Source organism: Orbicella faveolata, unplaced genomic scaffold, assembly GCF_042242905.1.
Source record: "Orbicella faveolata isolate gen_17 unplaced genomic scaffold, um_ofav_v1 contig_27, whole genome shotgun sequence".
Taxonomy (NCBI): Eukaryota; Metazoa; Cnidaria; class Anthozoa; order Scleractinia; family Merulinidae; genus Orbicella; species Orbicella faveolata.
Genome location: NW_028301555.1, coordinates 8620424 through 8645984, shown reverse-complemented (window position 1 = coordinate 8645984; position 25561 = coordinate 8620424). Strand labels below are relative to the sequence as shown.

The 25561-nt window shown below is 36.9% G+C and overlaps 1 protein-coding gene and 1 long non-coding RNA gene across 12 annotated transcripts in view; one reads left to right on the top strand and one right to left on the bottom strand.

Annotated features, from left to right (window-relative positions):
• Positions 1-22663, bottom strand: part of LOC110039891 (kalirin-like) — a 104190-nt gene extending 81527 nt beyond the window's left edge. For 9 of the 11 annotated variants that reach the window (XM_020745049.2, XM_020745057.2, XM_020745055.2 and 6 more), the window contains exons 1-5: positions 9955-10081; positions 9725-9799; positions 9229-9343; positions 4478-4568; positions 1777-1878 (exon numbers count right to left, since the gene is read on the bottom strand). In XM_020745049.2, coding sequence (XP_020600708.2) covers positions 1777-1878; positions 4478-4568; positions 9229-9343; positions 9725-9799; positions 9955-10021 — 450 coding nt within the window. In that variant the 5' untranslated portion in view covers positions 10022-10081. Of the gene's footprint in view, positions 1-842; positions 867-1776; positions 1879-4477; positions 4569-9228; positions 9344-9724; positions 9800-9954; positions 10082-22427 lie in introns of those variants that run through there. The other 2 variants (XM_089296668.1, XM_020745059.2) reach the window with 2 other exon arrangements.
• LOC110039897 (uncharacterized) lies at positions 891-8346 on the top strand. Its single transcript, XR_002295590.2, has 2 exons — positions 891-1593; positions 7472-8346. It is a non-coding gene; the product is annotated as an uncharacterized LOC110039897 (long non-coding RNA).
• Positions 22664-25561: the final 2898 nt, after the last annotated feature.

Genomic DNA, 25561 nt, shown 5'->3' with positions numbered 1-25561 from the left:
CCTAAAATATAGGCAGCTGTGAAATCACAAATGAGATGGCGCTAGTGTATGAATTTAAAAAAAATAATTTTCTTTGGTAACTCCATAAAATTTATTGTTCAGTGGTAAGACTCGCAAATCAGCTCATTACTTAAGATCTGCTTTTCTTATCAAATTTAGAACAAATGCACAGATTTCCGATTGAAAGTAAATTGCTATTTATAAAGCCTTTCATTGTTGAAGTCAACATACACTGTCACATCAGAATTTGGTTCAACTACAGTATGTCATGAACAGTTTTGATTTAAGAAATTAAAACACCAAAAAACTGCCTAAAGCAGAAAGCAACTCAAACTCTAATTCATTGTTTGAAATGAAAATGCCTATCAAGTAAATTCATGTACATCTATATTTATCTGTCAAAACCTACATGTAAGACTGCAGACTAAAATTAATACTAAACAATAAATACAATATTCAAAACACATCATATTCATGTATTTGCAAACTTAACACAGAACCAATGCCACACAATTTTGAAAACAAAAATTATTTCACTGCATGGTTAATTCAATTTAACAACCTCTTCAATGTGATATGTTTGTATATTTATGTTAGCTATTCAATATTACATTGTACACTCAATCTACAGTCAACAACAAATTAACGTTCAGGTCTACAATGGACTTAACTGAGTGTTGTCAAAGGTGGTGAAATAAGCATTTAAATTTACCACGATGGCATATAACGATTAACTATCAAGTCTTTTATGTTCAAACATATTGTTAACAAGAAATCTCAGTCAATGACTACACTGACAAAAGCATACATATTTATACATACATAAAGCTCTTCACACCAACCTTTATCATGAGTTATGGAAATTAACCTGTAAATGTTATGAGCCACAACCTTACAAATCACCTTTTTCGCCATAAGATTGTCTTTGTAGGAGAGATAAAAGCCCCACGGGCTAACATTTTTTGTTTACTTTATCAGCAACAAATCAAAGCCGGTTATACTAAGAAAAGAACGGCTCATCTCTTAGAGAACATGATAGCTGCATACATGAAAAGCTTTCAATGGAGAAGTTGTTACCACAAAAATCTCAAAAATGTCATGCAATACTTGGGTAACAGAGACAAGAGCTCAAACAAAGTTATCCAGAAATTGAGACAAAACTGCAAAATTGTGCAATGCAGTAATCCCTTAGCAATGACAGTTTTCAAATCCATGAAGAGTGGTTTTGTGAAAAAGGTTTCAGATACAATCTTGTGTGACAGAACTTTTGAATTCAGAGAGTGTTTGAACTTGTGTGAACTGGAACAATAGTCTGACATTTATCTCTTCAAAGAGAGTTTCGGGTTTCACTTTAACAATGTATGGGCCATTGTCAGAGTTTGTCAACAAATCCAGACACTCAAACTTCACCCGCCAAGGAGGGTGAAGTGCTGCAACAAGCATGCACAGTGACAGCATTATCAACAGCAGTTCTGTGTCAAAGATACATGTAGTCTGCCTGCCCTAACAGTTGACTGTCAAAGATCTCAAATCTGCAGCTGCCATTGACAACAGCTAATTAAGCATATGCAGAAAATCAGCAAATGGGAGAAGGTAAAATGTGAAAAAATGTGTTGATTTAAGAGATATGTAAAGCATTGATACTAAGTCAAAATACCTGTGGTACTAAAACAAAATAAGATAAACTAGAGAAAGGTATGTTATGATCTGAGCATTTTACCAAAGAAGTCTTAACATGTTTCATGCTACGTTTGTGATAATAAGGCATGTTAATACCTCAAATAGCAACTTTGAACTCCCAAAGGATGCTCTGCTTCGCTCCCAAAATCCGTCAGGTTTTAGTAGATAAACAGTGTGTATTTTAGCTACAAAACACTCCTGAAAGATGCACACAAAGCAATGAAAATCCATTAGTATCAGTATATTTCTTTTCTACAAAGGAACAAACAAACTCACGTAGAATATTCATGTACATGTAGTGGTTTGCAACAAGACAATTACGCTAAAATTGTCTTCGGCTGCTAAATTTAGAAAATTAATTGCTTAAAGCAATGTCAAAAAAATTATGGCTCATGGATGACAGTGGGCATGTTTAACAGCTGCTTCATACATGCAATTTAGTGGAAGCCCTGGACATCACAGATGATTAACGTTTGACTGACATTAGGTGTACATTTATTTGTTAACTAAAGACATTATGTACAGAGTTAAATACACATTATTTGCTGCATGGTCACCTTTGTACAATGATTCTTTGTACTCTCAAATCAGTGAAAACTGAACAAAAAGATTGGAATAGAATGATGTATACTTCTTTTTTGTACTTGATATTAAAATCTCCATTGATTATCACAAAATCACCATGGGCAGTAGAATTGCTGTCAGTGTTTCAACTAATCAACTGGTCAATCAATCAATATGAAATTCAATTTCACTGTTCTTCTATAATGCATGAAATCAACAAATTTCAACAAATGTGCATTCATCAATTTCACAAGCCAGGGCAATATTTTTATTTTATAACTATCCCAGAGACAAAACAAAATAATTTTACATACAAAAAAGCTAATACATGAACGTCAAAGGAAAAATGTCAGTCAAATTTTAACTTCTAATTGGACAGGTCAAGATCGACAAAAGGAAAGCAATGCATTGATCATGGTAATTTGTACCTTAAAGTTGTATTTTCATATTACGTTTACATGTACATGTGCACCTATGTTGTGGTTTTAATTTGATTTGTTACTTGTTGAAAGTTTGACATTTTTTAAATGATCTTTTGTCTCATTATTCATTATCAATAGTAATCTGAAACAAAGGTGAATAATAAGTATTAAAGTCAACTAATCAATAACATCATTTTCAAACCAAAAACAAGTCTACAGTACACCACAATGAACAGGCCCACCTTTTCTTTTTTTTTTTTTTCTATTTTGAACTTCTATGAATCAAAAGCAATATAATTTTTAACCTCATCCCAACACAACTAAATCCAAAAAGTTGTAAGTTTACTTTGAATTTCAATAAGTAAACCCACCATTAATAATGATTCAATTGAACACCAGAGTGCAAATGAGCAAGTTCAAAGAACAAGACTTGTCGGAGACATGGTGCATGTTTGGGATGGGTTAGTTAACTACATATACATGTAAATGTTAACATCCCTGTTACCGTAGAACCAAGCTACAGTACAAACCTGGGAGCTTGGTTCTCTGATTGACTAAAATGAACTCTTGAAGACAAACAGTATAAACTTATAACTGAACTCAACACTTGGAGCATCAATGGAGTGGCTTTTACCGAGTGTCAAAGTAATCAGGCAATATCTTTGGTTTTGGTTTTGGTTTTGGTTTTAGTTTTACTACTGTTTGAGATTGGCTGAGTCTACAGTCTAATTGGTAAGTACAGTAGTTGGACAGGTAAATTTTGCTTTTATGACACCTCAGTTGAAAACCCCTCTATTGGAAGAGACAATACTTATTGTCATATGGGTCCTTACCAGTAGTACAATAGAGCTCCAAGCACTGGTTGTAACATGCAGTGGTGAAAAACACCAGCGAATGGTGTGTTAATTAAAGGAGGCAATACTTATTAGGTGAACATGCGACCCTCGAGCAGGGATCAATATTCATTGGAAACCAACCTTACAACTGCTCCATTAACAAGCAAGACAGTCCCAAACATTAAATATGACCCCCGTTTTTAGATCAAACAAAAGATCACTCTTTTTTTGTAATTGAAAACGCCTTTAATCTGACCACTCTGTTAATAAGACTGGTGACCACCTGTCAGAGTCCACAAACTTCATTTCTTTATAAAATACATGTAAGTTTACTTCATTAACGTGAACACTTGAAAAAAAAGGTAAGTAAAAAAATAAAAAAAAAACTAACTAAAAATTGTGTCAAATTACAAATTGGGATTAGAGCAAAGTATCACAATTTGAACTACCCAGTAAAAACAAAAATACAGTCCTGGCCTGAGTTGTTTGAAAGATGGATAGTGCAATCCACTGGATAAATCACTATCACTATCCAGCGAATAGCTCATGCAGGTTTGTTTTGTTACTGTAGTAACTCTTATCCACTGGATAGCGATTTATCTGGTGCATAGCATTAGAGAGCTTAAGCACAGACGTTTTCTAGTCATGGACGTCAACCGGAAGTTGAAACTTCTCCTCTTCGACAAGCATTACTCCCTTTTCATTGAAAATGTCAAGTTGTAAATGCTAAAATGAGAGCTTTGTAACTCACTTGTCAGGCATGAAAACAAGCTTAAGGCAAAAACATAAACTTCCGGTTGACGTCCATGGCTCAAAAATGTCTGTGCTTAAGCCCTCTAATATCCAGCCTTTGAACAACTAGGGCTGGTAATTTGTTATCCAGTGAAAGTCATATAAGAGGTGTCAAAATACTGAACGTCAAATGCTTCAGTCAGTATTGGCAAAGCAAATCAGAATTAAGGGAATGAAACAAACCTGTAAAGCTTTTAGCATAGGCTTGGCTGAGAGCCAAGTGGAGCCTCGCATGTCCAGCACAAGACTAAATCCAAGTTCTCGTTCATGATCACTGAAATTAAACAAACAAAGTATTGTTACTTAATAATACAGCTTAACCCTGTTATAGTTGAACCCCACTATTTTGAACTCTGAGAGGAAAAGAAATCAGTAGTAATCGGAATAGCACGGGTTCAAAATAACTGGATCAGCAGTAAATATGAAAATAATGATTAATGCTAATTATTATGTAATCAAAATGATAGAATGTATTAATCTTTTTTAACTGACCAAGGGTTGGAAGAAAACACTTCATGACACTTCATTACAGTTCATTACAGTTTCGTACTGTATGAGATAATAGTGCAATGAAAAGCCCAAATTGAAGTTTTCCAGCTATGTTCTAACATGGTCTGATGTCACGATGATGTCTACCAATGGAGTTGGAAATAAACAGGGTTGATTTTAGGCCAAGGGAAACCCAAATCAGTTTGAGACAGCTGGAAGTTTGAAATAACCAAGAATTAGATCGAAATAGCTGATAATAAATGACAGAAAAACCAAGGGCAAAACCAAGGGCAAATCCAGGAAAAATCAGTTAAATAATGGGGAATCAAAAATAATCGAGTTCAAATTAATGGGATCCAACCATATTAATACTAAAAATGATTGTGCTGGACAGGTATCTCATCGGCAGCAGAAAGTAACACATACTCCAAGTCACTTAATGTAATAAAGCCAGAGTAAAGCAAAGCCTATGTGAAATACACGGGCATTGTGTCGAGACTTTACATTTACTAATAGTTAAAAAATAGCCCTATTACATGCATCAATGTCCAAAGATCACAAGTACAGTATATGACCAATTTAACAGTGTTTTTACAGGATATTATAGGCCTATGCAGCTCACTGTCATGTGACTGACATTCACCAAGAGAGTTTGTACAGTGAAATTGAGGCTAGTGTCATGAAATTAGCATGACTGTTAATTTTGATGTTTGATGAAAGTTCAAATAAAAGATTTCTAAGGCCCAGTTGAACAGACATCATGCTTCTGCCATGTCGAACTAATTCAGGAATTAAGTTTGACAAAAGCACAACAGAATTAGAGCATCTGAATCAAACTTTTGATTAAAGTTTAGCAAGCAATTACATTCAAAAGTTCTGCCGTGCTACATGACCCTGGCACAGCAGCGATTCTAAAGTTGTGCTTCTGCCACGTCAAACGAAATTCATGAATTGTAATTAATGTATTTTGGCAGGATTGTGTTCCCATTGGGAGTTATGAGGAGAATTGTTACGAGGCTTCAGTAAATCCCGAATTTGGTATAACCCTGGCACGATATCTGAATCAGAGTTCTGTCTCTACCGTGCGCCCGTCAAACCTAATAATTGCAATTAAGTTTGGCACAGCAAAAGCACACGTTTGTCTGACCTGGACCTAAGAAAAGAAAGTCACTGGGTGAAAATAATTTTTTCATACTACACAAATCAAGCAAGTTGGATTTTTACACTGTAAGTAATTTGATCAAAAAATCCTAGAGCAAAGCACTAGATGGTGAGACATCATCCATTTTCTTATTAAGTTATACCAGAGCGGAAATCATAATTCCCTCTAAGTCTTTAGTATTTAGAGTTAAGAGTTGTTGCCTTGTTATTAGAAGGAATTTGTGAAATGTAAACAAAAATAAAGATTTGTTAACATTAATGGTGGTAACAACAACAGCTACAACATCTGATTGTCTGCTGGCTATGATAAGCTAGCTTAATCTAGAAAATAATAATTCTTTGCACGGCTCTTTGAATTTTTAAATTAGCTCATAACTTTTGCTAACCCTTCAACCTGTTCTTTACAGAGCTCTCAAGAGCCTCTGTAAGTGGATGCATAGTTAGTAATATAAACCTGATGGCATTGTCTCAATTTTACTTTGTTTTCTAAAATGCTAGCAGAAATAACAGATATCTACTCACTGACAGTGAATAAGCTAACCTTGTAAAACCTCTCAACAATGAGCTTGTACAACTGCTTGTAATCTTTCAAAATTACATTCATGACTTGTGCACATAAAAATATGACCATCTGAAATTTCTATAATCCCTTTTAATCATTCAAAAACCAGACAAATCTTTGTAAAGGCTCCTCATTGACTAGTGCATACAATGTACGGCCTTGGATTATTGTTTCCTAAATGATTTGTTCCTATTTAAAGGTTCCTTAAACTTCTCAGACAAAAACACCATAAGGCGTTAATCATAAAATTTCATCTTACAAATTTAATTTAAATCTGTCATCACATCCTTTTCATTCTACAGATTTCAGAATTAGGAGAATTTAAAAATTGCTGGTGCAATGTAAAAATTGTCACAACTTCAAAATTTTAAACCATGCAAAAGATTCTGAGAGTGATAAATTTTACGAACACTTTTTTAAAATCTCTCAACACGACCTCTTACACATAATGCATTTCTCAAATTTAACAACTGAAGCAATTTTCAAATTATTGCTAAAATGTCAAAAAAATTCCCAACACTGTCAGATGTTATCAAATCTTCTCTATAGTCCAGAGCAAAAAATATCATGAATTCAATTTGGTTTGTAATGAATGCTGCAGCCATTTGCAATGCACTAAAACAAGAAAGTAAAACAGGGGTCAAAAGATTTCCCTGAATTGTGCATAATAACTTTAAAATTACCCTAGCTAGGAATTTAAAACACTTACAACTACAGCAAAAAAGTAATAAACAAGAATCGACTGTACCTCAATTATTTGAAGTTCAAACACAAATTTAAAACACGTGTGTATAAGCCATACTTCCGCAAAAAATGAAAAGGCAAGAAATCCCATGGAGAATATGTTCGCAGCTAGCTACAATAATTTTAAGGGATCAACATAAATTTTACTTAAAGTTACATTTTGTTTTGAATACAGTGCAAATGAGAAACAATTAATTGTGGGTTTCTGGAACCTCCAACAGAGACTTGTGTGATATGAAACCCAGTGTGATGCCTACAAAGTCCGAGTAGTTCTACAGATTGCAAGACTCACACATCTACTGGACAGAACCTGTTCAAAAGTCAACTGTATTGTGTTATGGCAAAGCACTTTGAAAGCATAAAAAATATTGCTTTTTCTAGCATTTTGACTCAATAAATCACTCCAAAAGAAACAGGTGTAATCTCTAGAAATTTGTAACATGCAAATTTAGTTACATGTATGTCAATAACATTGGTCACTTACATTGTGGCCAAAGATAATTTTCCCTCCTTGCAGCTATACAAAACAAAATTTCACCTCACCAGCAAAGTATACACTTTCAAACGCTATTTATCAAAAACACTTACTCCTCAAAATTTCTTACAACAATTGTTTGTATAAGCCGAAAAAGATTTTTCGGAATAAATAATTAATTTAATAAATCTTGAATAACCTGAAAGAGTTCAGAGTAATAAGGTACATTACTAGTGAGGGTAATTTAATTAACTCAATGAATTTTTTGCAATTTGATCCAATGATGACAGCCGCGGAAGAGTTCAAAGCTTGCAAAAAAAGTTTGTTGGAAATTACGATTCACAAAATAGATGGACATCATATTAAGTGTAGTAATAACAAAATGAGATCAAAATTTACGCGATCTAACGAAGTCAAATTACTTCTAAACTCGTTAAATTAAACCTCTTCCCGGTTTCGGAGCTGTTCTCGACGCAAAACAGACTTGGAATATGATATGCGGACGAAATGACCGATTGCGTGAATTGGAGGAAAAAGATCTCGTTAATTATTTAGTGAAAGAAATTTACAAAGGCAAAACATACGTACTAAACCCACTTGCAGACAGAAAACAAAACAAAATGGCAAGAAATATTCAGTAATCGCATTTTTTTACAGAACTCCATTGAGATGTAAACGCTCTTAAAACAACAAAGTCGGGAAGGTAAACAGCGCCAGAAAATTACTATACACAACAGTCGCAGACAGACGTGAATTTGCCGTCATGCAATAACATTTCCAGTGATCGACTGTTCGTCACGAAAATATGTATTCAGGATATTCACCGTTTTCGCGCATAAATTGTTCATTCTACTGGGAAAAAGCACAAAATGTGTGCGTTAAAATTGTTGATGTCTACAAATTATGCCTATGTGAACGACACATGCCCTGAGGCAAGGTTGACAGTTCGGTTGGAAAAAAACTTTTGACAACCGCTCAAAGAATGTTTACGCTATAAACTGCCATCTCTTATTAGAATCACTCAGCTTGTCTTAAGCAGATTCTACAAAGACCCGCTGTCCGGGTGTTCAATTACAGAAATTTCTTACAATTTTTATTGCGCAAATCTTCAAGTATCACTCCAAATTCAACTCAATATTTCTACAGAGGACAGATGGGCCTTTCGACAGCGCGTGACAGGCAACTGTCCCGCAGCACGCCTGTTCTCCCTATGTATGAATTATCATTTCACAAAATAATAAAAACAACCATTAAACTAACCACTTTCCTTATCAGGCTTTGCCATCTCTCAACATTATAATCGACTGCGCCGCACTTCAAAATGACAACTACAGATCAACTTCGCGAGTTTTCGTCTTTATATCAACAATACAGTGACAGAACACAAGACCCATAGTGTTCTCTCATTACATCGACTGTTGTTTTAAAACTGATCGACCACCTCGGTACCAATGAACCGGACAAAAACGTCAAAGAAAAGAGAAGTTATTTAGTTCCACAAACCTCGGCAAGCTTGCAAGATAGGCCAGTAATCGAGTTAAAGATGAACGTTCGATTTCTGCTGCTTTAGATCTTGCCGGAAACGATATGATAGGACCTCCTCGACGGTCTCTGCCTCCTAGAAAACAAATATTCATAATTTACCATTTTACTCCTGTGACACGGGGCTTTATGACAGTACCATCCTTAAAATCAAGGAACTAACGAATCAGAAAAGCGGTGTGCAAATTGGATATCGCAAATCATTAAAGATTTGCGGTGAACTAGCTAAATTTATAATATCACCATAGTTATCGATCGGACGCGCTATATCGAGCATTTGTTGACTCCACACGGTTTTCGTAGTAAAAGTTTATCGCTTCGACAATTCAAACAGACCAAAGAGCAATCGATTATAGAAGAGGAGAGGTGTAACTTCTCGGACAATTCATAGAATGACACGGTTGAATTCGACAATGGTTGAAGATGACCGCTACAAACATGTCACATGCGGGCTTACCGTACAAAATCGCAATTTTCTGCTGAAGTAAGTCGAGGATATCCTTAGCTCGCAATCCTTCCCATCTGCCTTCTCCTTAAAATATGAATAATTCGGTGTAAGAGAGGAAAAACACCACGGTAAAACACCAACAATAAAAAAGTTGCGCCACGGTTTGCCCCCACATGAGCCTCTCTCAACAAATACACTCTCTCAGCCGGCGTGTTTCCAGAACTCTGAAAAACATTTACCTGAGCTGAATATTGAGGACAAATCGCTGTCTGATGAGGCAGTTGACCACCGTTCTGGTGTATTCATACTCTGTTTTATCGTTCGTACTTCATTCTGTTAGCTTTACGATGACAGTTTTGGCTACGGGAAGCCATCTTTCCTGCTGTACTCCCGTATTGTAGTCGTGTGACGTCACGCGTAACGAATTATGATAATTTATGCAAAGTCACAACTTCTCGTCTGTCATGTCATCGACAGGAAAAGATTCATATTTTACACTTGACAAAGTGATAGCTTCACCTCTGCCTGAAAATTTCTTCTCTCAAATTTCATCTATACATATCACTGGAAAATAAATTACTTTTTATTTTCAGAATTGGGCCTCTCCCTCTTTCTTTTACGATGTGAAACATCCGGTAAAAGAAAAAAGCGATCACTTTAGGAAATTAGGAGCGAAGCTCTTTCGCACATTTCGGAAGTTCAAAAATGTCTGCCCTCATTTGACCTCGCCTGAAAGGAAGGCCGCTACACATCATCGCAGCTAAGTGATACTTAAAATTGCTACGTGCAATTTTGGGGCCAAAAATTGGCTCAAAGTCCTACAACCTATCGGTTGTTTTTCCCAGTTGAGAATTTCGTGGAAGTTTGTTCAGAATCGCGTGCACAAGGTTTGTTGATGTAAATAAAAGGATAATTATCTCACTTAACTGCAATATAGTTGATCTGATTGTATTGGCTAAAAATAACTTTTCAATGTGGGTAAAACCATTGCCTACCATTGTAAAACTACATCGTGTGACTAGACAGAAGACAGCGGTGTACTTTTTTGACGAAAACCTTGGCCGTAACAGTGAAAGCTTACAAAGTAGTTTCAAAGCAAACGACAGAGAAAACGGCATACTGAAATATAGATACAAGACCGACCTCCAAGACGCTCGTCTTTCAATACGACATGACCGCAAAGTGGTTTATCGAATCTTAATACTGGTGCGGTTTCACAAAGAATCTGTATAAATTGGAAAATGTACGATTAAGACCTTATGAATAACTCTGATCTTTTAAGCAATTAAAATGTTACTTTCTTGAAAGATAGTTCTATTTTTCTTTCGTTCACGCGACCCAACTGGTTCAGCTACACGAGCTTTCGGCAAGATCAGAAGACCCACAGCAGTCATAGCACCTAAGACTTTGACTAACCAGAAGGATATAATCCCTCTCTTTAAACATTTGTTTGTTTTCGATTACAGCGTTGGTCAGATTTCTGTCGTTTGCAGAAATGACATATCCAAACGGATGGGGTGGAGGAGGGGGGGAGGGGAAATGAATGGGTCACGAAAACGCAAAAGGACGTTTTAAAATGTCTGTAGAGCTAGCAAGTCTATAGACGCAATTCGGCACCGAAGACGAGGACACAAGTTAAAAACCGTAGAAAATCAAATACAGAAAAGCTGAATCCTTTTTATTCCCACCTCCAACCCCCCAACAGAGATCTGCCCTCAGGCGCGGCGTTAAATCGACAAAAATTTTCACTGTCTAACACTTAGAGATAGCAATGAAATATAGGACTGTGATATTTTTTACCTCTCTCATCACTTATGTGCAACTGAAAATCAATATTAAGAAAAGTTAGTTTTCTCTTGGCACAATCAGCGCTTAAATGGTCCTTTATCATATCGGATCGAGTGATTGAGGTTTTCGAGGCGCCAAAGTTGTCATCAAATGATCAATCTTAAATTTCATCCACGCACAATTTACAAAGCGAAATAAACCGCAGAAATAAATTACGATAATTTCAATAGTTAAAGTATTCGGACTCGAGAAGATGAGAGTTCCTTTATTTATGCACGACAATTGGATTAAAGTTAGAGACAATAAAACCTCGTATTGTGCTTTGTCTGTTTGAGCTCGGACCACCCTGCGCAGTCTGATCTTGAAAATCAATGCAAAGACAAATAATCTTCACACGGGATCCACGCTTTTGTGACTCTTGTAGATTTTTGCGTCGGCTGTCCTGGTTGAGAATGGAACAAATATGATCTAATTCCGCCGGAAGAAAATGAGTTTATCCTGCTTGGTGGAAAATAGTGGGAAAAGGGCAGAACAACGAGAGACAAAAACAAGTCAATAATGCTTATGATGTCTTTGATTTTGATCCTGATTACTTAAAAAACAGAAAACGTCTCTTCGATTGTTTAAAGCAGGTCTCACGAGGTTTAAAACTCAATCATAACACTCGCAAACGCAAACCTGGCACAGGTATGTAAACTTTTTTTTTTCCAGCCAAAACAAAATGACCTTTGCTTGTAAATCCACGAACTACTCTTTGTATTGATATTCTTCAGAATATTTCTTTAGTTCAAGAATTGCACAGTTATTATTTAGTCAGTAACACTCTTACTTTGAAAAATGGAGGGAACGTACATGTACAGTTTTAAACCTCTTACACATTTGCCGATGTTGTTGACAAAGTAAAGCCTTTTAAAGTGCAACTGACTCATACTAGCTGTCGGCGCTAAACTCCGGTTTCTGTGGTATAAAGAGGCCGGTAGTATAACTACTCCCCCTGGGTGGAATGCTAGTCCATCGCAGGGCCCCAGCATTTAATTCGCCGGTACCCATTTATACACCTGTGTGGAGAATCTAGAGAGGCACTGTGAGAGTAAAGTGTCTTGTCTAAGAACACAAAATAATGGCCCCGTCGACTTCCATTTTGATGACAAAGACATGATAAATTATACAAGATATGTTCAACCTGTTCCAAGGATCTTCTTGATGTTGTCTTCCAAGAAGAAGACGCGAAATTGAGACCCTGGGATGTTGTTGGGACGTATCTTTTCTTCCAGTGTTAAGTTGCGTCGAAAATCGTGTGGAGGAATTTCATTTTCGTTCAATAAAGCTAAACAACTAAAAACAATGAGTTGTTATCACAGATAATTCCGTTTTGTCAAGAGGGGATTTCCTCCGTTGATTTTTGATACTCTTTCCCTATTTTACTGTAGTTTCCTTTTCTAAATAAACGTACAAATATCTATGTTCGTAAAGAGTAAAAACCCTTTCAGTGCGAAAAGTTCTAAAAGTTATCGAACCCATTTAAGTGCTATTTACACGGGCAGTCACTAGAATGGTTTACTTTTGAGTTTGATTTCACTTTGTTAGTCGAAAGTTCTTGACATAATCTAACTCTGTAATCTAACTTTGTATTCTCAAGGTCCTCAAGTAACACAAGGCGAATGTATATATGCTCAATTTTTATACCAGAGATTTTGTTAGTTTTTGGTTAGTATTTATAGCTAAAAGAATTTAAAAGAGGCGATTAACTGAGCTTGAACATCCGTGGTACTACGAAAGAATCGTGTTCTTTTCCGTATAAACAAACAAAGTACAGTTTGGGTGGAGTTTCCGGAATAAAGACTACTTTTAGCTATTCTTCTTTGTTTTAAAATCTAAGCTTTCAAGAAATTACACAATAACTCGCCAAAGTCGCCAAAATTTTGAATCCCTCTTGAGAACTTAAGGTGTAAATTGGCGCCCTTGTCGAGATTACTGGAGTTGATACAGGGTGGAGAAATGGAAATTAAACAGACCTACAAAAAACCCGTTGTTTTGAAATAAATGGTTTCAGTTTAAATGTGTTATATGTGTTTTAGTAATAAAGTGGTTAGACTTTAAGTCATAAGTGATAATTCTGATGAATTTATTTTCTTGCCTATTAATGATGGTCGAAAATGGACCAATATGGTCAAAAATTCAAAAATACCAATTGCAATCGCAAGTAATTTCTGTAAATTGGAAGTTTTGGAATCTGCAAAGGTGCTTTTAATGTCACTTGATTATTTGAGAACTTTCTGCGCGAATGAAATGGATCCTAATAATTTAAGGTGCTTCGTATATTTGTCTTTGGATCGTCGTTCTTCCAGTGTTAAAGTTTGCAGAAATATAATTAACCCTTAGATATACAGTTGAAAATTCGTTGAGGGGAAGTACAAATCTGCAGCCCAGACTTGTAATAGAGAAATCAGTAAGCTTTGCAGATAAATAATTGGCCTTGTAATTCCACATAAAAGCCATATTTTTTTGCCACCGACGGCAGATTTTACCGCGAGGTCAAGAGCGTAAAATTAAGTCGAAACGCGCACAAACAAGTTACGTTGAAAAGTTTTGTCAATTTATATTTTAATAACGAAGCGTAACATGACAAGCTCTGGCAAGTCTCTCTGAAAAGCCATTAAGGAGCAATGAGAGCAAAACGTTTTGTGTTAGTTTTTATGTTTACCGAGCAAAACATATCATGAGAAGCTCCGTTTTCCTCGACAAGTCTCGCTGAAATGAATGCTGACAGAAAAAAAATTCCACGACAACTGATCTTTGGCAACTTTTTAACAAGGACATTTGTCAAATCAAAACTGGTCTAGTTTGGCCTTTTAGAAGACGAAATGGAAGCCCTCAACGAAATTTGAGTTAAATTTTTCCGGTCCTAAATAAGAGAGCATGAACTTAGTAAAGGAGCAAGCTACTCGTTCTAAATCAGTGCGTTGGCGTTTTAGTGTACGTGAGAACACGCCGAGTAAGGTCGGATCAAAGGATTCACGATCAAATGACTCGTAAGAGTCATTGTAACCAAAATCCCGGCCCTTCAGTGCGCAATGAAGCTTAATGAATATAAATAGTGAAGTTATTGTTGTTGTGCGGTCTCTCTCAGGAGTATGTATTCAGTTTGTTAAGCAATATAATATAACAAAAAAAAAGGTCAGACCTAAGAGCAACATTTTATTTCGCGCTTTCTCTTACCTCGCAAGACAAGCAGCTTTTAAAAGGACAAGGCAATTTTCATAACTTAGAAGCAAATGCCATTATTTCAGTCGCAAATTGGAAGGTAACAGAATATAATCAGTAACTTGCCGTTTTTAGAGGTACCCTTAGATCTTTGTTTGCTCATAATAAAACTAAAATTGTTTCGATTCCAAGTTCTTACATATGTTTTGCCATTGTTGCTTTGCCAAAATAACTTTTCCTAAAGTTTCCAGAGTGAACGATAGCCGGAGGTCCGTAGGCGGAAAATGGCGGAGTTCAAAAAGGCATAAACCGTAGACAAGGTCTCAGTAACAGAAATATCAACATAATATATCACATTTCTCTAAAGAAGCCTTTCAAGTGCTTTTTTTCGCCGAAGAAGAGACGCAAAGAATCAGATCAGGATGTTTAGCGCACGTGCTTGTGTTTTGCGTGGGTCTTCCCATGTGCTCGATTGCAGTTACAAAGATTTTATCACGGGAATAAGCCCCTGGTTTCCGGTGTATAGGTAACTCAAAAGTGTGTGGGAGGAAGTCGTTGAAGGCCTTTAAAAACCGCTAAATAAAAACATAGTTTGACTTTTGATCGTGTTGATAACAAAATTTTCGCTTACGGGAATATTATCTTAGTGGAAATTTTATACAGACGACGGCTTTGCGCTTATCTGGACAAGGAGAACTGTTCGTCTAGGTTAAACATCGAGTACTATCTTTTGATTAGCCTGAACACCAAGAGATGATGGAGTCATGATGTCTTTATAAACTCTTTTCAAAAGCAGGGCAGTGGGTAATGTCGGCCCAATTTATATCGCTTTTGTGGATTGGTCGGACCAGTTCAGGCTGAAATCTGTTGAATTTATTTTAATGCAGAAGGCAGTACAAACAAGGATTTTCATCGTTTCGATTCGGTGAACACACGAGCGCACGAGCGTGCGCAATAAGGAACCAAGAGTCTGAGAGGATCTGGGGACGGCAGAGAGTGGAGATATGTGCAAAATTGAGAAATGGCAGAGTTCGCGGAACTTTCGAGACTTTCACCAGCCATCATTAACCACTAAGTTTTCTCTCGTGTTATGCATATACTATGTATCTAGATAAAAATCATGTCTTACAAGGAATTCACCGATTCGGAATGGGTACATAAATGACCGCACGTAGCTGGTCGACATATTCTAACGTGACAACTTGAAATTGGTGTCCGTCCAGTGGTTTTGCTACAATTTTCCCGATTTTTCACATTTTATCATTTTAATCATTCTTCCTTGAAAAACTGCTGTACCTGGCAAGAGAAAAATCTGCCCTGAATCTTTAGTACTGCAGCCGGTTTACTCTCTGCCCTGACTTGAAGAAAGCTAATTTGATTTTTAATTTCTGCCCGTACCGTACGAGGTGCTGACAAATTTGAAAAAAAAAAATCTCCTCACCAATTAATTTCTCCACATTTAATTTGATTAATAAGATTAAATCTAAGATAATACTGAGAGATATGGATTTAATTACACAACAATCAGGGAAGTTTAAGTTTCTTGTTTTTAATTCATGCGGGAGAAATTAATTCAATTATGAAAAATATAATGAATTAATTATACAGTAACTGCGAAAAAGTCAATTTCCTTGTCTCTAATTTATTGTTAATTATTCGGCCACACCGATGACGTAGCTTTTTGGATGTCTCTGATTGGTTCTTTCTGTAAGCCTACTAAACCAAATTGACTTCTCTTTCGCTTGTGGTGTGTGAGGTGGGGTTATCCTGGATTTTCTCCCATTACGATCAACAGCAACTATGGTTTAATTGCCAAATTTCTGCTATACAATGCCATCATACTCCAAGTGGACCTGGTCCAGTCTTTGAATTTAACCCTATAAACGTGTAAATAGTGCGGAGTAGGGATAATTCAGGCCTTCAGTAAACGAACAGCTCCCCTAAACCTAAACATACAAACTGAAATCATTTGATTTTCTCTCCAAATATTCCGTATAGTACGTAAAACAGAACAAATTTTCCGGTTCGGCAAGGCAGTTTCCTTTGATACCAATTTCCTCACAATGTAATTCCTGCATCTGTGTGTTTGAGTATGTAACGATTATGTAATGATGTTACAAAATGGAGTGAGCTGTAGGTACAGGTTTGGACGCGGTTCTGAAAGTGTCGACTGCATATCACGAGCTAACAAACATGAGATCGCCTCAGAGATCGGAAGTAAATCACGAGAAGGCCTATGCGTGCCTAGAGCCGATCGCCAACATAAACATAGCTTATTGAACTGAAAGTCAAGGTAAATTATAGGCTTATTTCACGCTATTTCAGGCGATAAATAATACTAAGTTGACCCTTTCTCTAATTAGCGGATTAAACTGTACAAGTGCCAAAAGAAATGCCAAGCTTATAATAATTTCTACGAAATAAACATTGCCTAGAAATCCTTTATCTTAGTAACTTCTAATTAGCTCGTTTCCTTTTATATTATGACTTACAAGAATCAGTAATACTTATATCCAAAACTGACGGTATATTCAGGCGAACCTAGGAGGCGCAAAAGTCTGTATTTATGTAGCATTTTTTTTGAGTCAATCGCGATGTGCCCCTCCCCCCGGCCGAAAAAATAAAAAGATAACAAACTCTCCAACGACTGAGCTCTGGCAAAATTCCTTCTTTGCGGCTAATTTCTCTCACGAGTATCAATTTTGTTTCTCTTGCAAATTCGGGCGTCGTTCATCAATATCTTCAGGGAAAAACTATACTAGATTTTTATATTCGGCCATAAGCTGTCAGTTTTAACGAAGTTCACGTTTTGATAATAATTAAATGTTCCTTAGTGCTTCACCTACCGTCTTCAAATTGGGTCTGTAAAATAATTTGTCAGGCATTTTAATTGTAAGTAGGCTCGATTTCCGCCACGATCTCGAGTACGATGTCGATGTACGTTCCTCGCCTGCCTTCGGGGGAGGAGCGCGGGCTGCTTTCCCGAACAGCAGCTGGTAACCGAACCTTAACTGTTAGTTTTGAAAACATATAAACCCCGCGAAACTCCGCATAACTGTAAACTGGCTTCAGAGATTATTTCACTTGCTGTGGAGTTTCACAAATACGCTTTACTTCTCACTCTTTTTCAATCACTTCACACACCAACGGATAAAAGAAAAGAGGATCCATTGACAAGACCTCAGGCAAGGATGGAAATGTTTTTGAGTGATGGTTACGGAATTCTGATTTCCGGAGGAGCTCTAATCGGATTTTTTAAGGTAACTAGAAAATCCTCAGTAGGTAGAAATGGTTTCACGTAATATTTCAGTTGTAGTTGACTGCTCTATGATATAAACCGTTATGTCTTGTTGACTTTCAAGTTTCCGTAATAAAATAGCAAGTGAGTGCTTTCACTTTATTTTCAAATACCACAATATCTGTTTTGTCAAATGCGTGCATAATAGATGTTTTTTCTTTGTGGTTACTTCTGTTTGTTTTTCTAGACGAATGCATTTTAATTGCTCGGACATCAGTGCAGAGGACTTCCGTACACAGTCAGTTTGCGGATTTAAAACCATCCTCATAATCAACGAAATAAAACTAAATTGAATTAAAGATTATAAAATCCTCTCAAATTAACGAACAATACAGAATGGCTTCCAAGTTCTAATTTTAATTATGTGCTAAACTTTTTAAGTAGGATTTTTGTCCGCAAATAACTAATTAAAAAATCCTCCTCTGAGATAGTTTCACGTAGAGATCATTGTCTTTACCGCACTGTTTCTCAAATCAAATATTGGTCAAATCATTACATGCTGTCAACTCTCTCTAATACAGACAGTGTCGGGACCTATAGCAACCATCCTTCTTGGGGGATCTTCCCTTAGAAAGCGCCCGCGAAGCAACCTGGCACTAGTAATGGAAAGTAAGGGCTGTCTTTCAGAAGCGACCTTATATCTTAGGGGTCGTCTACTCTTCGATCAGCGTTCTTTTTTCCGCTGTGACGGTGGAAAAGAACGCCTGATCGCGGCAAGGTTTTGTCTGGTTTGAACTATTCTATAGGTTGTTGTAAAATTGAAACGACTCCAGGCATTAGGCTTCACTCCAATACGTGCATAATGTTGACAACTCTCACAGTTTGAAAACGAAATCCGGATGTGGGTAGGTACCGTAAAGAGGTTGCTCCCCCAAATCGAATTTGATCTCGTATTCAACATCAACTAGTGTCTCCTCGGAAGTGTTTGTTTTTTTCTTTTAACGAAAGACAGGTTCTCAGATGTCCGTTGACTGTTTTCCGTTATCAGGCTTAGTTATAGTGCAATGACAGGAGAGCAGAAAGAATTACCAGCTCTTGGAGTGACACTCAGAGAGGGTTCCGTCCGGAGAGATTTCTTGTCCAATGAAATTATCACCGGAGATTAACTGCCTGCTTACTGTGAGATTTTGTTGCCGAAGAGATTTTTTTAAAGGGATTACTTTATCGACGGTAAAATCTGGACCCTAAGTGCATATTGTACATAACTTCTCATTTACATCACAACTCGATAAACGGAACAGTTTCTGTGATTCACTTGCATCTTGACTCTCTAAACGCGCCCTGCCTTCTGCAAGCTGTTTTTGAGGTATCAGTATGAGAAACTACTTTGTCCTCTAAATGTTGAACTAAAATTAAGCGTTGACATATGGGGAATAAACGGTTTCGTTACTGGTATTATAGGAAATTATTTAGGACCAGCCTTAGCACAATCCGTAACACAAAAGGGGTTGAGCTGGAGATTTAGAGAAATTGCCGGATTATTGCAGCCATTAAAGAAAAACACAGATTTTCTCCAGAACTTTCTTTTTCGCCACAAATCGGTCCAATTGACCATTCTTAGCCTCTAACGAGCAAAATTTCGCTCGATGAAGGAATTGATACATTTTTGGTTAATTTCTTTGTCTCACTAATATACATTGTTCTTGTCTTTGCAGAGATTAATAGTGAACAACTGAATGTGAGACTGAAACAGATCATTATTCTTAACGTATAAAATATCAGACTATTGACAAAGAAACACGTAAATTGGCACATGAGCGTGCTACAAACAGGTCAACAAATCGCATCGAACGCTCTCATTGGCTATAGGCTTAAAATAAAACTTTCAAGTTAAATATTTGAAAATAATATTACATTAGTTATATGCATGGTCTATTGCAGTAACCTCTTTTCTAAGTGGTGATATTTTAATCGACAGGCAAGAAATTTAGAGTAATCTTTCAAATGACTTAAATGGTTTAAGATGATCTGTTCAGTATAGCTAGAAATGCTATAAAACAGATTACAGATTATTGACTAATTAGCAATTTTGTTCTTAATTGGAGCTGGAGACAGCGCAAACAACTTGGAAAATTCTGCCAACAGTTGAAAATAACCTCCGAAATGCCGAAGTCTATGGAAATTGTGCAGTTATTTCCTATCCAGAAATGATTCTTATAACGTTCGGAAACAGTTGATGAGATGTAAACACCAGCCTCGCAAGTTTCAATAATTTTGAAGTGAAAAAATATATATATGCGGTAAAATTCAGCGCCACAAAAAGTAATCAGCTGATTTACGAGAACTACATGAACATCCACTTGTCAAGATCAGACAAACATTCCTCAATTTTTCCAACTGTATTAGTTAATTCGACGTCGTTGTTTGTTGAAAAAGAGATATATAACTGAGTATCGTCAGCGTAGAAGTGAAATTGCATTTCAGTTTCGTGGTACCGTAGAATGTCAGCCAGTGGTGCAGTATAAAGTAAGTACAGGATAGGCCCTAGGACCGAACCTTGGAGGACTCCACATTTAAGCTCACGAGACTGTGATTTTTTTCCATCGATTAAGGTAAATTGTGTGCGGTTTGTAAGATAGGAACGAAACCATTGCCTAAAGCTACTGATGCATCCGGGAAATAACGCTTGCAAGAAAAAGAGCCTGGTCGCAAGGGGACGGGGCGCCCTCGGTGACAAAAATCTAATTTCTCGTTACAATTTCTACACATTACCAAGCAGTCAGGTAATGAGAAGAAAACAAACCATCGGTAAATGCACAGGACCAAGAGGGCAATAATCAGGGGAGAACTATATCACCTTATATTTTCATGGATTATCAAATCATTTTTGCTGGCGCAGTCAAAAAGAAACTTCCAGTAGCTTTTTGTTGACCATTTTCGTATATTTTGGGTGATCTCTGTTTAAACTTGTGCCCTTATTTTGATAATTGCCTCTTAATTCATTTGACGGCTATAAGTTTGTAATGGCCAATCGCAGAACGCTTTTCCATTTAATTTGTGATTATACGAGCGCCTGGATTTGATCGGATTGAATAGATTCTTCGTTAATCCGGATAAATGAAACACGCTTTTTAATTTCCTAGTCAGGGAGTCCACCAATTTGTAACCGCAAAAATTTACCTAGAACGCGCTCCGGGACTAGACTACATTTTACTAATCAAATTACTTTAGAAACTCCCGGAAAGATTTATCAGACATCTTTTGTTTCTACGAGTAAAATAACACCATAAAATACATGTCTTATTTACATGCTCTTGTTTCTTATCTAAGGCTCCGTCAGAGGTACCTGTGGGGTACTTATAAGGCAAAAAGAACGCTTAATCAAATTTGGTTGTTTTCCCAGCAAACTAGCCTGGCGCGAAATTTAACGACTTGCAAATTGCGTCTGTGCACAATAACAGCAACTTATTTAGAAAGTGTTTTTGGAGATCGATGTTTTGTAACTTTTGTTGCAAACCTTTTCCGTTTAGCAATAACTTAGGGTTGTAGTTTTTAATTAGCAGCCGCGAAGGGTCCGCGAACAATACATCGTTCTTATTTATAGAGTCGAGATAAAAGCGCGAAGACAGGAAGATTGATTGAAATCTTAATAGAGGTTAATCATGAATTATACGTGTATTCGCATTTTCTATTTAAAGCAGCTAAAACATAGGAAAAGCAACGTAAATATCATGTCTTGGCTTGCACCTGTTTCCATTGTAATGTTTTATTAACTCTACGGTTTGTCTTTAGAAACTTCATAACCGCCATCTCTAGAGAAAACTGAATTTCTATCTCCATAATTTTACTATCGCTTTAATCTGAAATCCTTGAGTTAAAGTCGACATTTCTTAAAACGCTTAAGTACTTTGTAAGGATAAGAGAACATAAAGGCTAAACGCTTCATCCGATTTTGCCTTAAGTCATCTTTGACCTAAATTATAAGCTTTGTATAGAAAAGTTGCACGTTTCGAATATATTACTTAACAAAGTCACGCATATAAGGTCGGACGGAATTTTCTCGTTCGATGCAGATGTGTTCCCTTTAAATGCTTATCATAGCCTCATTTCTTGTTCGTCTGAAATCAGTGAAATATAACTTCGGTGGCGAAAGTTTGAATAGATTGGTCGTATCCGGTACGAAAGGCGCCGGTGACATGAAAACACCACGTTTTTGAGTGAGGCGGAGAGATTGTGCGGCTAAACACGATTATTTAAACACATGTCTCTACCATTCACCCGTAACCTTTCTTTCGTACGGATGCAAACCCGTTACTTCACTGTTGTATTTTCTAAACAGTGTCCTCGTAAGTGAAAGACGTCTATTGAGCAGTCTTAAAATGTTCACAGTTGTCAAAGATACATTCACAGATTTCATATGAATGCTAAAATCTACATTGTTTTTAACCTGTTAACTTAATGAATAAATTTGCAATGGCTTACCGCTTCAGTACTCGAAGTAAGCAGTTTTCTTGTTATCCAATGCCTTCACTTCGCGGTTTAAATCGGGAAGACTCCTTTAAAAAAACGTCGGTGATTTTGGTTTCACAACTAGACGAATATTCTCTCGGTACAGGAAACTAAATTCAAACAAAAGCACAGTCCACTTAGGGCGCCTTTGTTTGCCCTGACATCTCGCTTTCCTATTGCAGTTCAAAACTTTAGTTATTGTTTGTATGCATTGATGCGACCAAAATAGACTTAGCCAAGCCGCGCTCGTCTGTTTTTTCATAAATCTTTCGCCTGTCATTTATTTGATTAAAAACATGGCTGCATTATTACGCAGTGAGAAACTTTAGAAGGGATTTACAAGATAAATATGCAAAATTTGCAAAGGGTTTTAAAGTTTAATAGGGCCAAGTTGTCAATGTTATGTGACGTCCGGCAATTAGGGAACAAAATGGTTTTTATTTGTGGAAAAACACAATTCTATGATTATCGACCGACTCGGGATTTTATATTTAAAGCTAAAAAGCGACTACTTGTTTAAATGAAATATTAGATTTACAGACAGAAATTTAATTATTATTAGTCAAAATCAAATAAGTTATTTCAAGTATCGAAAGCATCCTTACAAAACCGGAGCCGATTCAGGAAACTGTCTGACGTCACAGTAGACCGTGAGGGACTTGGCCATTGTTTAGAGCGGATGTGAGCCTTCGGGTTTGGCTCTATGCTAATTCCCTCGCACACATAAAAGATGTCCTCTTTAAAATGTAGATCTGCGGCGGAAATAATTAACTGCACCCTTTGTCACATGTTGATTTAAATCTATAATTGTTCATAGTTTTTAGACCAAACTCGAACAATCTCCCAGGATTTTCATCAAGCTCGTTGATGATTTCCTTTACTTTTATCACTCGTCTACCTGATAACGTATTGACACTGTAAGGAGAATTTACCAGTTGATTCTCAATCAAGTTTAACTTGGATCGTACTTGAAGACCATGGGCCTTTGTCTTAAATTGGGACCGTCCCATAGCTAGCCAGGTGTTCTCGGCAAACAAGATCATTTTAGTTGTGCTACCTGTTGCAAGTGATTTTTAAAAACATCAAAAGTTTGCGCCATTCTAACAAATACATCTAACACGAAATTTCTATTACAAAACGCAAAATATTACACCGCGCTTGTTACACGTCTGTAGTTTGATGCGCACCTCCCTTCAACCCTCCCTTGGAAAAAAGTAACCCCCTCCGAAGTAAGATAAATAAAACTTGCACGATATTGGATTCTTGTTAGAAGAACGCTTACACAAACGCATGAAAAATCCATTGTTTCCGAGGAAGCCGATTTATTTCTAAGCTTTTATAGTTCTTTTATAGTTCTTAGAGCTATTACTCTCTCGCTAGTGATGAAAGCAAAATCCCAAGAACCTTGAGCATTTCCTACGTAGTCGGCTAGTTACCACAGTTCCTAATTTCTGTCATTTTAGAGTCGATCACAGTACGTGCAATTGGGAACGATATCTTAAACTGGCGAGATGTTCAGGGTAAAGAACGACCCAATTATCCATTACCCTCATTTTGCGCTTTCGGTAATAAGCTTATTTATTTTCATGGTACCAGCCTGCTCTATACCCGAGGACTACCGGGCAAATAGCTGAGGGGGGTGGGGTGAGGAAGAGACCCGGGGTCAGCTAGTGTCCTAGTAAGGCGGAACACAAATACTCTTAGTCGATGTAGAGAAAATGAAGGGCCTAGTTAACGTTGTATAAGTTAGTTCGTAAACTTGCGTTGTGAATAAAAGGTCTGAGTTTGAGCCTTGCCAGGCTCATTATGTCGTGTTTTTGGCCAAGACACTTAACTCTCACAGTGCCTTCCTCCACCTAAGATCGTAATAGGTACTGGAAAATTCTTGACCAAATTGCATTGCAAAATGCTTGGGGTGACCTGCAAAGGCACAAAATCCCATTCATAAGGTGCTGCTACTCTAAGTGGCTTAAAATGTCATGTTTTAAGGAATCTGCTTATTGCATTTTATAGAAACTAATTTAAGGATTAGAAAGAGATTCATTTGGGGTACCATGGAAACTAGATTTAATCATCAACCCTTACGGGTGGACCATTTTGACTTTTAAGGGGATGTGTGGGTGAAATGGTACAGGCACAAATTTTTATTCTAACTCTTACATGCACTAGGAAATTTTTTCTAGGGACGCGCGTATGCATTCGAATGCATGGTATTTTTTTCTTCGTGTAACATACTTTTTTTGTCTCAATCACTGAACGTGCGTGAATTTTTTTCCGGCACTGGTGGTGTGCATGAATTTTTCTTGGTACAAGTATGCTTGCGGGATATTTTTTCAATATCACTCACCCCTCCCTCAAAAGTCAGATGGTCCATCCCTTAGTTACCTGCATAACGGACTGCACGTACTAAAACAGAGGTTATCAAAAAGCCTTCCGGCTTGCAGTACGAACCAAGAAGCTTATAACTGATTATGTATTAAAGCAATATGAGATTAATTACAAGATTCACATAATCAGGCCTTTGTTGTCCGTGTTAACCTTTTGCATCCTTGTTCCGTTATGGTTTATTATTATCTCTTTGGTGTTTTTCTTTCTTAGTAATTTACAATATTCAGCTTTCCTTCAATTTAAAGGTAATTTTGTACGTGGCCAAAATACTTTGACTGAGCTCCTTTAAGCTTAATTTACAAACAGGAAAATGATACTTGAACATTAACTGTTTCTCTGCAGTAACAAGTTAAAATTTCACCAGGCACAGTGCAAGTGGCCAATTTTACGAGCTAAACCAGCAAGAATCATTAAAAAAATTAAAGAAAAATCAGCAGATCCAAACTCGATCCCATGGTCTCTCACCTCTGTCGTTAAGGAAAGACCCACCTCTCTCCGAATCTCTCTCTTCAAAGACTCGGTATTGCCCATTAAGCACTGCACGCTGCGATCTCTTGGCGACCATTTTTGTGATGTTGAAAATTCTGGGGATTCTTCCGTTTGTCGCCAGAATAGAACTCGAAAACAATAGACGCCTCGCTCCCTTGAAAACCAAAACAACAACAAAGGCGCGCAAAGCATAATGGCCAATACTGGGCCTTCCAACGACAGGGTAGGCA